General features: G+C 46.4%; 2 protein-coding genes across 2 annotated transcripts; both read right to left on the bottom strand.

The window, feature by feature from the left end:
• Window positions 1-1132: 1132 nt before the first annotated feature.
• LOC131272100 (acyl-CoA Delta-9 desaturase-like) lies at window positions 1133-3869 on the bottom strand. The gene is made up of 4 exons (XM_058273729.1): window positions 3512-3869; window positions 1607-2129; window positions 1293-1516; window positions 1133-1209 (listed from the first exon to the last, which is right to left on the bottom strand). Exons 1-4 carry the CDS (start codon window positions 3867-3869, stop codon window positions 1133-1135), a joined length of 1182 nt encoding a protein of 393 aa, XP_058129712.1.
• Window positions 3870-4975: 1106 nt separating this feature from the next.
• LOC131260298 (acyl-CoA Delta-9 desaturase) lies at window positions 4976-11426 on the bottom strand. Its single transcript, XM_058261994.1, has 5 exons — window positions 11060-11426; window positions 6751-7087; window positions 5486-5671; window positions 5159-5382; window positions 4976-5079 (listed from the first exon to the last, which is right to left on the bottom strand). Exons 1-5 carry the CDS (start codon window positions 11424-11426, stop codon window positions 5012-5014), a joined length of 1182 nt encoding a protein of 393 aa, XP_058117977.1. The 3' UTR covers window positions 4976-5011.
• Window positions 11427-16194: the final 4768 nt, after the last annotated feature.

The raw sequence follows: 16194 nt of genomic DNA, 5'->3' as shown, positions 1-16194 counted from the left end.
TGTTTCTCGTTTTCAATGAGTTATCGGGTTATTCGTAAGAAAAATGCAGTAACAAAATCAAAACGATGGGGACGCACTACAAACGCAGTGTGGATTGCAACAGCCTTCAATAAATCCTAGACTTTAGCCATTGTGCATTGGACCGTAAGCTGGCATATTTTCAACTTGTTAGAGAATGTTCGTCACCGGTCGCCATTAATTTACAAGCAAACGATCGATAGATCCATCCGCTACGGGGACGACAGATATGAAACCGACATCGCATTGCACTTACCTAAAACAAACCCGAAAACAACGCCAAGGCCACCGTTTGCTTCGGCGTAGGGGCGGAAATCTCTGCCCCACCAAGATTTTCCATGCTCTGTGGGTTTGTTTTGGACCAAACGTACACCGCAACAACCGGTGAGCTGGCCAACCTGGCCTTTCGGTTGTGCGTCGTGGTGACATGGCAGGTGGTCGTTAGTCCACATGGCCACAGCAGCGCGTCCAAAGAGGAAGATGAAGTTTTCGGAGTTGAATGCGTTTTTGCGTAACACTTTGGCGCCCGCGGTCTCTAGGGCGGACTTTGATTACGTCGGACCGAACGAGCGAATGAATTTCGTGAGGTTGAGCTGCGGGGCACAGCCCAATATATTAGTCTGTATTAGTGTGTGTGCGCGAGGTTGGTCCGAACTGGAAAACAAAAACGAGTCTTTGTCGAGGTTGTTTCACGGGTTCGTCGCCAGTCACGCTCTCGACGATCTTTCAAGTTGCCAGAAGACATCAAAAGCCGATGTTTAAAGTTTCATTTTATGCGTCTCGCCCTAGATCGACAACTTTATTTACACGAAAGTATATTTACCAAGAAAGCGGAAACCACTACACGAACATTTAATTATCTTATGACTGTCTAACGTATATTTTATTTGTTTTATATAACCCCACATAAAACCAAACCCCACTAATGATCCCCGAATGAAGTGCACAAAACACGCAGAACGTGCTAGATGATTCTAGATTGGTTTGTTGTAAATCTGGTTCCCTTGGCTGCCGCCTGGTGTGGTCTGCACTTCATGCCTCGTAGCAACAATTTCTGCACGCTGAAATCGGAATACCTGAGAAACAGCGTTCCCTATAAAAGCGCATCCAAGTTTTATCTGCTCTTAAGTGGGTCCTGCTCGGGAACCTCCTGCAGGTTGCCGATAGGTGTCGTAATGTGCGTTCCATCTCCTGTGGAAGAAAAATACGAATTGCAATGAATGTGTGATGAGCGATAGGAACCCTTTCGGCGCTTTTTGCATTTGGTTACTTACCGTATTTTTGCAGCGTCCTGCTGACTAGCTCCTTCGACGGCTCCTTGAGATCGTACGCCCAGCCAATCTTGGCGAACACGTCCAGCCAGAAGGTGGTCACATTCACCGAGTAATGTCCCATCTCGGCCGCCTTGTAGTCCCACGGGAACACGTGGTGATAGTTGTGCCAGCCCTCGCCCATCGCCACGATCGAGACGGCTTTGTTTTCGGCCGGTCGGATACGGCTGGAAAAGCAGAACGAAAAAAAAAACCCATTCGGATTGGTCACCATGCGAAGAGATTTGAGATGAATGATTTCCGACTAAAGGTCTTACCTGTCGTACGGTTTGTTGCCGTAGATGTGCGCAGCACTGTTCACCAGCCAGGTGAAGTTCAGTGTCAGCACGTACCGCAGCAGACAGTTGGCCAGGAAGGACAGATACAGCGGCTCACCGAGGAACATCCAAGGGATCATGGACGGCACGAGGAAGGTGAACAGGATCTTCAGCGCCATGAAATATCGCTGGTGGAACTGGATGACCGGATCCGCTAGTACGTCCGACATGTCGATGAGTTGCCCCTTCTTGATACACTCTGGGTGCTTGCGGAGCAGAAGCCAGCCGACGTGCGCATAAAAGAAACCTCGGTTGGAGTTATGCGGGTCAGCGTCCGTTTCCGAATATTTGTGGTGAATGCGGTGATCCCGGACCCAATCGAACAGAGTGTTCTGGCCCGACATGCAGTAGAAACACATCAGGATGACACGCAACGGCAGCTTCGCTTTGTACGCCCGATGCGTCCAGAGGCGATGGGCTCCGCCCGTGACGCCCAGTCCAGCGCAACCACCCACGAAGATTCCTAAACGTGTAAAACCGGCCGAATAGATATGGAATCGTAAGTTTACACCATGACACCTTTTAGATATATCTGCTTTTGTGAGACGTTCGTGCAGGAAATGCGAAAATACGCGATACGCCAGATGCTGTAATCGTTACGACAACGTATGGGACGGAAACAAAATGGAAATCAAAATATCATATAAGATATTTCGGGGGTCCGCGACAGTCGAAGGGTAGCACCGGTTAGAAAATCGGCACATGAGCGCCGGGGCCCTTGCCACCATGATGGCGTGGGTTCGAATCCCAACCGAGATTGCGTACTCCCTTCCCTGACTATTCACGTACGCAAAGGGAAAAAGTTGAATAAGCCCTTTACGGGCAGGCATGACTAAGACGGTCGTTATGCCAAGAAGAAGATAAAATTTTTCACTGTGGAAACAAATTTGAAAGCAAAACCAAGATAGCTAACCTTGTTGTGTCAATGCACTTTCATTTTTTTCGCTTTAGTCGAACTCGCGATCTTGGTCTTTGTGCTTCCTTTTTAAAGGATTTACTTGTTTTGAGTCTGGCAAACGAGTTCTGATTCGCAGTTTTCAATATCTGATGACCTTCAGCTGCATTAAGCAGTTTCCAAAATGCATTTCCGGCTCAGCACTCTGAATCAGGATTCAGCCTTCAGGACGAGTGGCTATAGCACGAATCCCAAGCATCGTGACGCAAGTTTTTTCTAAAACCTGTTTCGAAAGCTTTCTCACCCGGGCTCGAGATGTGTTAGTGAAACGCTTATAAGCGTGAATGCAAAGAGAGGTCTCGCTTGCCAAAACAGAGCCAAATTAGATTCAGCCGTGGGGATGATATGCTTAGATTTCGAGAAGGAATAAACTGCTTATTCTATCCGATAGCCCGCGGTCCAAATGGCTTGCGAACAAGTTTTGGTGAAACTCAAAGCGAACGAGAAACGGTAAATTTACATATGGCACTTCCTTTATCAGCAGCATATTTTGAGGGGGGGGATTTAGATTGTCTACACGTCCGTCCGCAACACGCGCAGCTTGGCACGTTGGTTATAAGAAGCTGGGCGTAACGGTTGGACAACATCCGTGTGAAGGTTAATGACGTTGTGCGCGAATTGATTAGTTCATCACAAAGCGGATGGTGTTTTGGATTTTGTTCGATTAATCTGCGATGTTTGTGTGTATCGAGCTTCAGAACTTCCGTGTCATCGCCATTGGAGCGAGTTTTTGGGTTTCCGCATTCTGCGCAACTCATAGTTCGACCCAAAATACAATCAAATTGGTTTTATGCGAGCTAAGATGGTCGTTTGGGATTAGCTTGCAAGGGTTCACCAGGTTACGAGGGCTTTTTTTTACGATACCCCAATCGGTGATCGTTAAAACTTACCCCAAAGCCACGTCGTTAGTGTCGAATACCAGACGTACTTGAAGAACATCACCACGGTGGTCAAGTGCAGCCCACCGATCATGGCCACGTTCTTCCATTTGATTTCGGCGTCAAACCGCATGCCCAGGTAATCGGCAATCCACTGCTGCAGGACGCGCCCCGCCCGGCTCTGTTTCCACTTGTTGTAGCTGTGCAGATAGTCGTCCAGATCCTTCTCGGTGACTCCTTGCCGGTCATCCATGCCGTTGAAGTTGTTGTTCAGATCGTTGCCACCCTTGGCCGACGCGTTCTTCATGTTCACATCCTGCGCCGAGAGGACGGTCCCGCTGACCGTTTCGGTGGTCGTGGCGACCGTCATCGTTTAGACGTAAGTTCACACCGTTCACGAAATGGGAAATCACAATAGTTGCACCACCTTTCGCAAGGCACGGTTCGCGGTCGGGATGGTTGCCGTTTGAAGGCCGGCACTATACTGACCGTACGATTCTTCCCCTGGTCCGGAGGTAGCTGGGATTCGAAAGGTTGTACCCTTGGAAGCAAAATTCTTGATTTTCCAGCCACAGTGAAACGTGTTAACTTATTTGCACACAGGCGGACCACACACGCACACACACACACACACACGCGGCGTCCTTGTCGGTCGGCGGGAGGGAACAGGTTAGGCTGCGACTCCTAATTTCGACCGTTTTTAGACCTTCCTAGGTTTTGGGTGCACTGAATTTTCCCGTGCTGACGCGAATTTACGCGACGCCACCGCGTACTGGCTCTGCCGAAAAATCTATTCAACCTCTCGGAACGGGTCGCTCTTATATATAACATTTGTTGAACCGGGCGAGAACCAACACCAGCACCGGTGCACCAACACCGTCGTAGGAAACCTGCTTTTGCGGGGCCATTTCTCACCACCCAGAAGACGCACGACACGCAGATTTGCGTCACATTGTTGTGGTGTTTTCGTGGGCCTTTAGTTCATCTCTCATCTCCCCCAAATTGTGCGTCCACCGAAGCTTGGTGAGTGGTACGAAGTCTAGCAAAACTGTATTTTAATCACGAGCCGGCCGTCGAACAGAAGTCACGACGGCTCAACACCCGACACGGGCCGAAACTTTCGGGGAGTTCCCCTTCGGCTCGCTCGGTTGCATTCACCCTTCGCCGGTTTAGGTGCCACGATAAGCTACTTAGATAGTCGGAATGGTTTCGAAAGCTAGCCAACCGGAACGATTTGCCTACGAGATGGAGTAGGGGAACTGGTGCAAGGCGACAGCTTCCTTCGTTGCGAGATGCAGTGGAACAACCCGTCTAAAGCCCTCGTAGAAACATTATTGTTACTGATAGTAAAACGGCATAACAAGATCCGCTATTGATTGTGAGTTTGTTTGGTTTTCGTTTATTGAAGAAATATCATTATTACAAAATTAAAGGAGTTTAGCAGAAACCCGAAAGCTTGTAAAGTAGGTAGAACACATGGAAACACTTTGGCATGCGCGCTGGGTGGAAGGCTCAGGAGTCCTCCGGTGCTGGCACCTCTTCCATGTGTCCGATCCGGGCCGTGATGTGTGTGCCATCACCTGGGAGCACAAACAAACGGAAAGCCATAATGATTACCCAAACACACAAAAGGGGAGAGGACGGACTCGTTGCACTTACCGTATTTCTCAATCGTCCTACGCACCAAATCCTTCGACGGCTCCTTGAGATCGTACGCCCAGCCAATCTTGGCGAACACGTCCAGCCAGAAGGTGGTCACATTGACTGAGTAGTTGCCCAGCTCGGCCGCCTTGTAGTCCCACGGGAACACGTGGTGATAGTTGTGCCAACCCTCGCCCATCGCCACCACGGAAACTGCACGATTTTCCGCCGGATTGATGCGCCTTTGGTTGTGTTTTGTGGGAATGTAAGGAAGGTGGGAAGAGATGTGAACCAAGCAAAATTAACATCCACCGGGAAACGAAACGAAATGTTTCGGATACTCACTTGTCGTAAGGATGGGCACCGTAGAGATGTGCGGCACTGTTGACCAGCCAGGTGAAGTTCAGGCTCATCACGTACCGCACGAAGCATTGGCTGAAGAACGCCATTCGGAAACATTCTCCGAACACGTACCAGGGGATGAATGTGGGCAGGAAGAAGCAGAAGAGCAGCTTCATTAGGACAAAGTGTCTGAAAGTGAAACGAGGAGGAGATTATCGATCAAAATATCTTGCCTATCGGATCGATTTCCATTCGTTTGACTTCAACGTCGGTCGCACGATTTCTCCATTTGGCATCAATTGTTCGATGGAAAACGGGTTCTGTGATGCGCTACGATTTGATTTATTTCTCCTTCGTTTAGTCAGCTCCGATCCGCCCGAAGGAAGATTAACTCAATCAACCGCGAAGGTGCTACCTCACAATTTGCACCTACGAAGATGTCAAGGGCTGACGTTGAAAGTGGACAGGACAGGGGACAGACTATCGTGTGCAATACGCCACCCCAATGTCACCAGTTTTTGAGCCTGAGCTAGAAATTGGCTAGGCACCAGCTCCTACCGAGGCTAGAAGTTAGTTCTGCAGCGTCCACCGGAAGTGGGGCGATGGCTTCATCGTTGCGTTCGGTCTCGATGGACCAACAGCAGACCAAACTTTCTACACGTGGCATTATGTTTGCAAACGGCGGTGGTGACCTTGGGCTGGCATCGAAAATGACCGCGTCATCCGCAGCTTGCGCAGATGGCCAAAGATGAATGGTCAAACGTTGGGGAAGAAAACAAAGAGAAAAGATGTAGCTTTCCACCGCTCGGTTTGCGTTCCCAGCGCCCAAAGCGACTGACCAACACCAGGCCGGTAGACCGAAACGGTTTATTAGATAACACTCGTCTGTGCGTACCAGATGAAAAAAAGTGTGGAGCAAAACTGGGCTTCCGAGGAGGAAAAAAGCAATCCATTTAAAAGCTATGAAGCTGAGCTAGAGACCTCACAATGGTGCAAACGTAGTCTACATTTAGGCGCAATTTTAACACCAATTAGGCGCTCGAGCTCGCTAATGGCAGTCTACGCGGAACCTGATGATGATGGTGCTACCGTGCAGCCTGAGGTCGCCTCACCTGGTCGAGTGCAATGTCACGGTTAATCACGGGTCAGTAAGGGTTTTGGCCTTCAGTCTGTGTCAGACCGCGGTCGCGTTGGACATTGCAGACAAAACCAGGTACAGTGCGGGCTTTCTACGTAACTTCCCTTCTGTGTGTCTGGAGTGTACTCACTTGTGATGGAATTGCACGACCGGATCGCTGACGATGTCCGACATATCGATTAGCCGTCCCTTCTTGATGCACTCCGGGTGCTTGCGAAGCATCAGCCAGCCGACGTGCGCGTACAGGAAGCCCCGGCTGGCGTTGTGTGGATCACCGTCCGTTTCCGAGTACTTGTGATGGATGCGGTGATCCCGGACCCAGTCGTAGATCGTGTTCTGTCCGGCGATCGAGTAGCAGCACATCAGGATGATGCGCAGCGGCAGCTTCGCCTTGTATGAACGATGGCACCAGAGCCGGTGCACACCACCGGTCACGCCGAACCCGGCACAGCCCCCAACGAAGAAACCTAGACACAGCGAGAAAGAAAGAGAGTGCCAGAGTCGATTAGGAAATACCATCGGGATAGGAAAACTACCGAGCCAGCGTCCGCTTGCGTCGATGACGTGAACGTGGCGTTGTATTGCGGGGTTTTTCGTTCCCACTCCGTGTATTATTGCCGCATAATTGTTACGCCGCGGTGTGCTTGTTTGCGCTTTTTCGGGTCATCGCACTGCTCAATACTTTCGATGGCTTGATCGATTGCAATTTGTATTTCTTTGTAAATGACCCAAAACTCCCCAAAAGCATTTGGAAAAAATCAAACAACCTTCGCTATGATCGACTGGTACAGCTTGCGATCGTTGGATGACACCATTGTCGATGAGATCGTACTTGCTACGAGAGCTGCTCATTGCGAACACTGCGATGTTGTAATGCACCAGCAGTTGTGAATAATTTACTTAACGTCTTTCTCTCTTTTTTATGTTGACTCCCTTTCGTTTTTTTGTTCGTACAACATAAAACACCCAACCTTAGAAAGACGGCCAGTAAGGCCGGACGCAGTGCGGAGGCAACAACGAATCCGCCACATTGTAGCGCTTTCCTTTTCATCTGAGCTTTCATCTCGCGATGATTTATGTCGGGATGTTGAAATTCGATCAGCTGAGTTGCGTTGCGTTTAAACCGTGGGGCGTAATAAGTCCAGCCTCCCACCCTCCTCCACTTGAGTTTCTCACTGTTTTGGATACCCAAATGTGGAAAGTAGACAAAATGAGTTTCTGTAGCGAAACCTGGTTTGAGCAGCCCTCTTCATGTGTTATGTTGCGGCATGGTGCGGTGTCCTGTGCGGGGTGCGGATGAAGGGATCGTTTCGAAATAAGTATGGTCCCAAACCGACTCCTGACCCCGATGGAGGGGTTTTTTGTTTGTTTTTAATGACACACTAAAGTTGTTTTTCGGGCCATACGGAAACGTTGTTTTTCTTGGAGGAAAGATTCATTTATTCGCAGCGTTTGGTAGACAAAAATGTGCCCATGAAACGACGGCGGGAGAGGGCATCGTAAAATAGAGTTTGACGACAGTGCTGCATGGCGTTGGAACGGGTTTCCATATGTTCCGCATGCTCCTAGGGTCTCTTACCTACCGCCCTTTGCCTCCGTTACAGCACGAGTCATTGAGATGCGGTTTAAAGATTTGATGAAACACCCAACCAAACAACTAAATCGGTTGCCCTCCGTCATCTAGGTGTGGATATCGGTTTCTCCTGATATAAGCGATGGCCGGCACGTCGTCACATGTAGGAAACGACCCGGGGCATCCATTGCTAAACACAGCACCGATACCGATGGTTCGCCCGGTGCATTTTCCGTCGCAGTGTGCCAGCGGGATGTTGAATAACTAAGGGGTTATCTGCGCAGAGCAGCTACAATACTGGTGGAGCTGTGCCATTTACTGATCAAGGGACACCGATAGCGCCCACCGCGGCGATAAGGACGAGCATGTTAAGTGTGCGTGCCAGACGCTTTCTTTTCAGAGGGATGCTTTTGACGATCGTCGGCTGGAATGGTGGCGTTCAAATCTAAATATTCATTAAAAACTATTTTTGAATACATCTTCGACACGCTTAAACAGCTGGTCGAAAAAGTTGCTGTGTGCGTCACCGGGCTCAAAATTGTAACTGGTTGGAACCACAACGAATTGCTTAGAAGCGTGGTATTGCATTAGAAAATGTGTTGAAATAGCATGGTAGCTACGCACTAATTAGAGAGAATAGCTTTCAACCCACGCTTTTTATAAGTATTACGTATTCGCTTGAGAGGCGCTAAAAAGCGGGCTTAACTATAAAGCAACCCAAAAAACCATGTTGGGGGCATGCTAATGAAATCCTGTTGGGTAGTACAGGCGGAGGAAATGTGCAGATAGGAACGATTCCATGAATAGCAATTATGCAAAAACGTCTCATCCTAGTGAAATCGCTTTTACTATGAAAACCACTTAAGCGACCGATAACAGGTAGATTATCAAATGTGGCAAGCATATACACAAGTACCAAAAACGTTTCACTGGTTTGGCTGAAATATGGCCCAGTTTAACCTGAGCAACTTGTTTATATTTATTTCGCGTCCTAGTGACACTATCGCCAACTACTTTAACGAAACATCTTTCTGTAGACGATGGAGTAGGGGGAATTGGGGGTAATGTAAACGGGGGTATGTAAATAATTGACTTTAATCCCCAAAAACCAACTGACATCATGGGTAATTTTTTTAAAATTTTATTGATAGTAACCTTGAACATACCACAAGGAAGATATAAAAAGGAGTAAAACAAGTTAAGACGCCCCTAACAGAACTGTTGACGGTGAATGTTTCATGAATCTTTAATTTAGACAGTTAACCATTCTTTGCAAAACCAAGCATCGCTAAGTAGTTACTTTTGAGGAGATTTTTTTTTTCATAACTATATTTAATTATTTTGCTCAACAAGTGGCCATAATGTTTGTTTTGGAGAGGTGCTGCATCTTATCCAAGGTTTAAAGAAAGTATATAATTTCTACTGGAAAAATTACATAAGACATAAAAGTGCTGGTGACGATGGTGAATATTAACCGAAAGGAAATCGGTCTGTGTTTGATAATTATGTGTTTTCATTAATCGGTTTTGCTCGAATGCAAAGCTTACCTCATTTAACAAATACCATGTAGTTGGTTTAGAGAGTTTGAATTTACACTTTGTTGCACGGAAGTCGTATTTTGGGATAGATTATTTTAGCACATCAAACAGGGTTTGCCGAAATGGAAGTATGAATAATCCATCTTGATGTGATGGACAAAGTTGAAATGAAAAGGTCACAGTTTTAGTGCCATCCGCTGTCGAGCAAGAGCAGATAATCATGCCTGTATATTTTCAAACATTCAGTCAAATATCAAACATCTCCACCTCACCACCAAACCTATCCTAGCACTGATCTCACGAACGGAGCGCAAACGATGGCAACATTCGATTTCAATTCGACGAATGATTGATGACCCATTGGCTTTAGTGACCTGCGATAGATTTCGCGTCGTTTCGGTCCCAGAAGTATTCATCGGTTAAATTAAAAGCGTTTGTAGCCTGCCATTGTATGAGAGTCAACAGTTTCGGGCGAAACCATACTTGCCAACAGTCTCAATCGCACCGTGAAGGGATCAAGGTCTATTTCTTGGGTTAGCACGTAAAATTACCGTGCCTTCTTGTGCGAAACAACTTTCGAATCCGACTGCCGATTGGTTAGATTTTTCTTTTTATTACTATGTAGGAAAACGTCATTGTCATTGTATTTCACCACAAGCCTACACGTGCTTTAGATTTAGCACCATATGCCTAGATCCTTCATGGAACCAATGTGACTATTTCGTGAACATTACCAATCAATCTAATAGCAATGGCATTAACTGTTGTTGCTATCTAACTCATGAGGAAGATTGTGCAATAGTTTGTATGTAAAGTCTCGATTATTAGGTCTAATAGCAATGCGATGAACGGTGGTTGATATCTTACTCATGAGGAAGATTGTCCAATAGTTTGTTTGTAAAGTCGCGGTTATTCAAAGGTAACAACATTCACACATGACTTTGTACTATAAAGTGTTCGTTATTTCCTTAGTTAATTATTCTAAATTGAAACTTGTTCGTTAGCACAAATTCGTTAGACATTTTGCTAACTGAGTTTTTTTTTTTTAAATTTCAAAACATAGGTACTTTAATTATTTGGGTATGGCCTATTTAAAAAATATCTGAATTTCTTAAGCATAACCACAGATACTTTTAAAATTAATAATCTTAACATAGAGATATACGAGAGTAAAGAACATCACGCCAAGTGCAATAAGAAAATCATAAAGTTATAATAGTTTTCCATAACTCAAACTCTGTCGGTGTGCTCTAAACCAGTGACCTATATTTAAATCTTCAAAAGTGTACCCAAACTCATAACAGAGAAACACTTCTGTGGCGACTTACCCCATAAATACGTAACGAGCGTCGCCTGCCAGAAGTAGTACAGAAACGCGCATATGGCGATCACGTGAAAGGTCCCGATCATCAGCACATTGTTCCACTTGATTTCGGCATCGAACTCGTAGCCGCAGTACTGTTTCAGCAGGATGGAAAGCTTGCGGCCCCAAGCGGACTGCTGCCAACGGTTGTAGTGCTTGAGATAGCTGTCGACATCCCGGTTGCTCACGGAGTGATCATCCTCCATCTCATTGTTGTTCCCGTCCGGGCAGCCAGCCGTCGAACCGGCAGCCCCCGGGGCCTGTCCAGTCTTCATGTACTGCGCCGAATTGCCGGCGATGAACTGCAGCGTACTCGTAAGACCGACCGTCATCGTTGGGCCACCTTGAGGACCCCAATCACAGACACTTTGTAGCACGTTGCACTGGTATGGTCCAGGCGTAGGCTCACCGACTCACTGACTCACGCGTTCGGGCCGTTCGGTCCGGTAAATTCGGTGACCATTTGAACTTTCACTTTTCTCGCAAAACTCACTCCCGGGCGCACTTGCACAATTTTCAGATGAAGTGAAAAATGAAAAAAAAGGAAAATCCCCCAATCCCAAGGACCACGTAAGTGACCGTCACCCAGAAGATCGGTACCCACCCTTAGGCCCTGTGCTCTTGCAAAAGGGGTTCGCTTGCACTGCACAAACACGCTCGTTCACCGAAAAACCGAAACCCCAACTTTGAAACTTCGTTCCCGTCGTTACTGGTTTAGTGTCCGCTTGCCGCGTCGTTCGAAGGCAGACAGAGGACCAGCGCCCCGTGTCCCGATGGCTTTATATCTCTTTTTACCGAAGCCGCCCCCGGTGCCCCACCCGCCATTCCCGCGGACCGCGCCGTTCGGTTGGCTGTATGGTGAACCACACACACGCGGCCACCAGAGGGGGCCTCACCGAAAAAACACAATGAAGTACCCTCATCCACGCAGGGATTCGTTCGACGTTCGTCGCTTGCTGCCGGAGAGACTTAGATGTCTTTCGGTGGGCTTAGAAAGAGAGCGTCTGCGGATGTGCGGAAGGAAAGAGAGGGAGAGAAACAGATCGGTTCGCTGGTGGGAACGAGATGATCTACTCCTTGGAAGATGAGCGTACTAAACGCGCTAGTAAGTTCCACTCCTTTGCATCCGGCAAATACTAGGAAGGATGGGAAAAAACCTTAAGTGACGCGGGTAACATGAGATGAGGGTGGTCGTGACGGGGCATCAAAACGAAAAAACAGAAAAAAGGTTTATCATTACCTGTTAACGTTACACGAGGTAATACCGTAAAACGAAAAACCGGTCTGCGGTTGGGTTTAATTGTTACTAATAAATCTTGGAACTGCATATGAGGACGATTTCTTGGGTGGCGAAGAGATTGACGCTGTTGCCTTTATGATGGATTGCGAAAAGTTATGACATTAAATCCATCCTGCAGTGCCATGAGGCTTGTCAGTAAACAGTTCATGTGTAGGAACTTGCTGTACATCGTAAAATTGTTTGGGTTTTCGTTTTCATCTGTTGTTTACGTTGTTTCGCTTGATTTTTTCAAGGTCGAGAAAAGCCATTGCACGTGCTGTCTAACGGAAAAATATTACTTCCGGTAATTAACGGATGTCAGTTTGATGCAGTCCAATTCACGTTTCTTTACTCAATTAAAGAACTAACTTCAACGGTTATGGTATTGCAACTATCGTATGTAGTAATTGTGAAATTCCCTTGAATGGGGCGGGTTCCTTTACTTGTTGTGATGGTAAATTGTTTTGTTTGTAGGTTTGAGCAATGACTCCAATAATTTTAGTTTCCAAATCTCCCAACTTGACAACATAGCAAAGCATTGAGTGTAACGTTATTTCATTACACTCTGATCGTTACACTTACCTTATCTTTAAGTTGATATTATTCTAAAAAACTGTCATTCGGATTAAAACCGAACATCAATCACGCTTGGAAAAGTTTATGCGTTTGGTAGATTTTTCATGCAAAAGATATACATGAATCAACCTGCAACATAAGCCATAAATTCCATTAGTCGTCTAGAAAAATATGTTGATGTTTTCATCCTGATTGCACAACTAGTTTGGATTCATTGCCATCCAATCCAACGATGTTACGAGAGGCGTAATGAGCGGAATTTCCGTAGAACAAGAACAAGTTCATTAGTCATAAAATTGGAAAAATAGTTTTTACTTCATATACCTGTCTATATCATGCACAGTTTGAAAAGTAGTTATGGTTTAACTTATTGCAATGCATGCTATTTTCATATTTAAAGAATTTATTATTTACTACCACGTGTATTCCTTTGTTAAGCTCTTACTTTAATGGTTATTTCTTTGATAAAAAATTGCAAACCATTTTCAGATTTATATGATATATTAAACTAGTTTATGTTTCTAACGCACATTTCTCAAAATAGTTACTATCCTTGGATTGCTAGAATGCAAGTCCGAATAACACCTGGTTTGTGGTGCTGACAGGCAAACGAACGAGAGGAAAAGAAAGAAAAAACGTTTGCTTGGTAACGTAAGATAAATTCGTAATGAAAAAGACATTGTATCAATCGCTAGAAGCACCTACTTCGAATTTCAGATGACGGAAATGTGTGACACATAAGTCGTTTATCCTTTGTTGTAGCATTGCAAAAAAATCCGCCAACCTATACTCGTTTCTCATACACGAAAACAAACTACCAAACCACGCTCGGTCGGTTGTGCTCGTTGGCTTTGCCAAAACTCAAGGTTGTATGGTTTGAAATGCTACACATTTTCCGCACGTATACCGGTTACGTATGAGATTCGATTGAATCAAGGCACCCATACGGTCGGCCTTAGATACGTTTAGATAAACGATTTTGTGCAGGCGGTGATAGCCGATGTCGGTGAAAGGCACCAATGCTGCTGCTAGCAGGAGGGGCCGTGATGGAAATGTTCCGCCAGACCATGAGGTGGAGAGGGTGAGGCCTCCACCTATCCGGGGTACCGGGCATTAAAACAATCCAAATCTGGTCCCGCGCCTAATGCCTTGCAGCTGATTACAATAACTATTTATGTCTCCGGTTTTGATGGTGTCCCGGTCCGGTGCTACAAGCATCGGTCTAGCTTTGGTTATTTCGAAAGCTAAACTAACTCACGTTAATTGATGGTATCCTTTGCAATCGGATGGAGCTAGTTTGTCATATTATGCATAACTATTAGTTTAATTATTTGATCAATGTCATTCACACATTAACGCAAATCAAATTGAGCGTCAAACATTGTTAAGAAAATTGAATTAACTTTGGTATAGCTTACCCATTATCCCACCCATCTAGAAAACATATATGTTTATAAGGAGATTACAGAGGATTTCATTACACTAACGTTCGAGATCTTCATTTTCTTTCTTTTTTTTCCATGGTGTTTGAAATGAACAGTTTTGTGATTGTCAAATAAAGCGGCAGGACTAGCTTGAAAAAAGTATGAAAACGCTAAGCAGATATAACAAACGTTTATTTAAATGCATTATAAAAATACTTCTAAATTATTTGAATTGGAACATTGATCACATTCATTATTCAGATAAGACGAAACATATCTCACTAACGACAAGACCACCAAGGAACAGGGAAGTCGTGTTCATTGAAGATCCGTGCAATTTAGTACATAGTCGCCTAAGCATATATTTGTGCATTGTACGTCCTTTTCATATATACACCCCTACCCTGTACGGGAGAACAAGTCATTTAGAAGAAAATATAATAAAAACTTTTAAATTTATTATCTTTCAATTTTATTTCATTTCATAAAAACCGCACTTTCCACAATATCGTTTGCGTAAATTTGGTAACCTTGGTCATGTTGGTGTTCCTTCGATTTACATTCGAAAATCAAATAAAACATATTGCCTGATGTCTGCCATTTTTCAAACAAAGCTGGACACGAAGCATGCATAATCTATCAATCAATCATGTAATCGTTATAATTGGCAATGTCGTGTTCGCCGCGTGGCACGGATCACCATTTAATAGTTTGCGGCTTCCACTACCCGGCGTGCCTTGTGATGGATGAAGCGTCCGGCTAAGGCTTAACAGACGTGGACAGTTGGAAACAAAGGCGTCCCGGCTGGCAGAGGTACATTAGCGCTAGGTTGACTAAATTTTCCCATCTTTCCATTTACCACCGGCAGGGCATGGCACGGTCGGTTCTTTCACCGTTCCGAGCGACAGTGTGGCTGCTGCTAATTTTCACACCCCTAGCGTGGCAGCAGCAGGTGACGGTTCGTGCAGAATCGCACGTTCCTCCGGGCGAGATCGCATTTTGGGCTCAGCTGATCGAACGCGCCGGCTGCCGGGAGGTGATGGTGCTGGACATCTTCGGGTTCCTCGGTACGGCGCGATGACTGATGAAGCTAGGCGTTGTTGCGGTTGCTTTTTTTGGCGAAAGTTTTGCTGTTCCGTTTTGTCCCTCACGCGCTGCTATCTTAATTCCAGCCCAACGTCCAGCATTCGGGAGGCAACTGTTTGCCCGGCTGTACGAAACCGGCTACCGGGTGTCCGTGTGGCGTCACTTAGACCGCGCGACGCCGCTGCTGACTCCGCTACATCGACTCGCGATTATCGTACCGATCGTAATGAAGCCATCGGTGCGTACCGACGGCACGTTGAGGCAGTTTTTCCAACAGGTACCAACCAAACTCAAGCCCGAACCCAGGCGGCACCGGAATGAAATACCTTTCCTGGCGGCGTGACGCACGTGACGGAATGGATTCTTCTGTCGATTCCCTTCTGCTTACCTTCCCGAACGAATTTCTTTCGCATCGATTCGTTATTCGCAGCTCGTGCCACTCGAGACACTGTTTACGGAGCCCTACAGCTGGATGTTGCTTATCAGCCCCGAGCACGACGCGACCGTTAAAGCCGCCCTTCGAAACCTTCCGCTGCGAGCCGACTCGAACGTCTACTGCGTGACATACCGTCCGGCAATGGATCCTTTCGGCGATGGGTCGGTTCACCTTGGCCCGAAAGTTCTACCCACGGATCGGACCGTGCGACGCATGCAAACGATCCACCCGGAAGTGGCCGGTCGCACGCTGGTCGAGCTGACTTCTCCGGTGGATCACCATCGGAACGTGTCTTGGCC

This window comes from Anopheles coustani, chromosome 3, assembly GCF_943734705.1.
Source record: "Anopheles coustani chromosome 3, idAnoCousDA_361_x.2, whole genome shotgun sequence".
NCBI lineage: Eukaryota > Metazoa > Arthropoda > Insecta > Diptera > Culicidae > Anopheles > Anopheles coustani.
This window is presented reverse-complemented; position numbering and strand designations above follow the sequence as displayed.

Bases quoted from the DNA above. Each gene is read 5' to 3' on its own strand.
- LOC131260298 (XM_058261994.1), bottom strand. From the start codon at position 11,426: ATGACGGTCGGTCTTACGAGTACGCTGCAGTTCATCGCCGGCAATTCG. The intron at 5,672-6,750 runs GTGAGTACACTC...TTTCACTTTCAG, and splicing joins GTCGTGCAATTCCATCACAA to ACACTTTGTCCTAATGAAGC. The intron at 5,383-5,485 runs GTGAGTATCCGA...ACACAACCAAAG, and splicing joins GGTGCCCATCCTTACGACAA to GCGCATCAATCCGGCGGAAA.
- LOC131272100 (XM_058273729.1), bottom strand. From the start codon at position 3,869: ATGACGGTCGCCACGACCACCGAAACGGTCAGCGGGACCGTCCTCTCG. The intron at 2,130-3,511 runs GTAAGTTTTAAC...TTACACGTTTAG, and splicing joins ACTAACGACGTGGCTTTGGG to GAATCTTCGTGGGTGGTTGC. The intron at 1,210-1,292 runs GTAAGTAACCAA...TTTCTTCCACAG, and splicing joins CAGGACGCTGCAAAAATACG to GAGATGGAACGCACATTACG.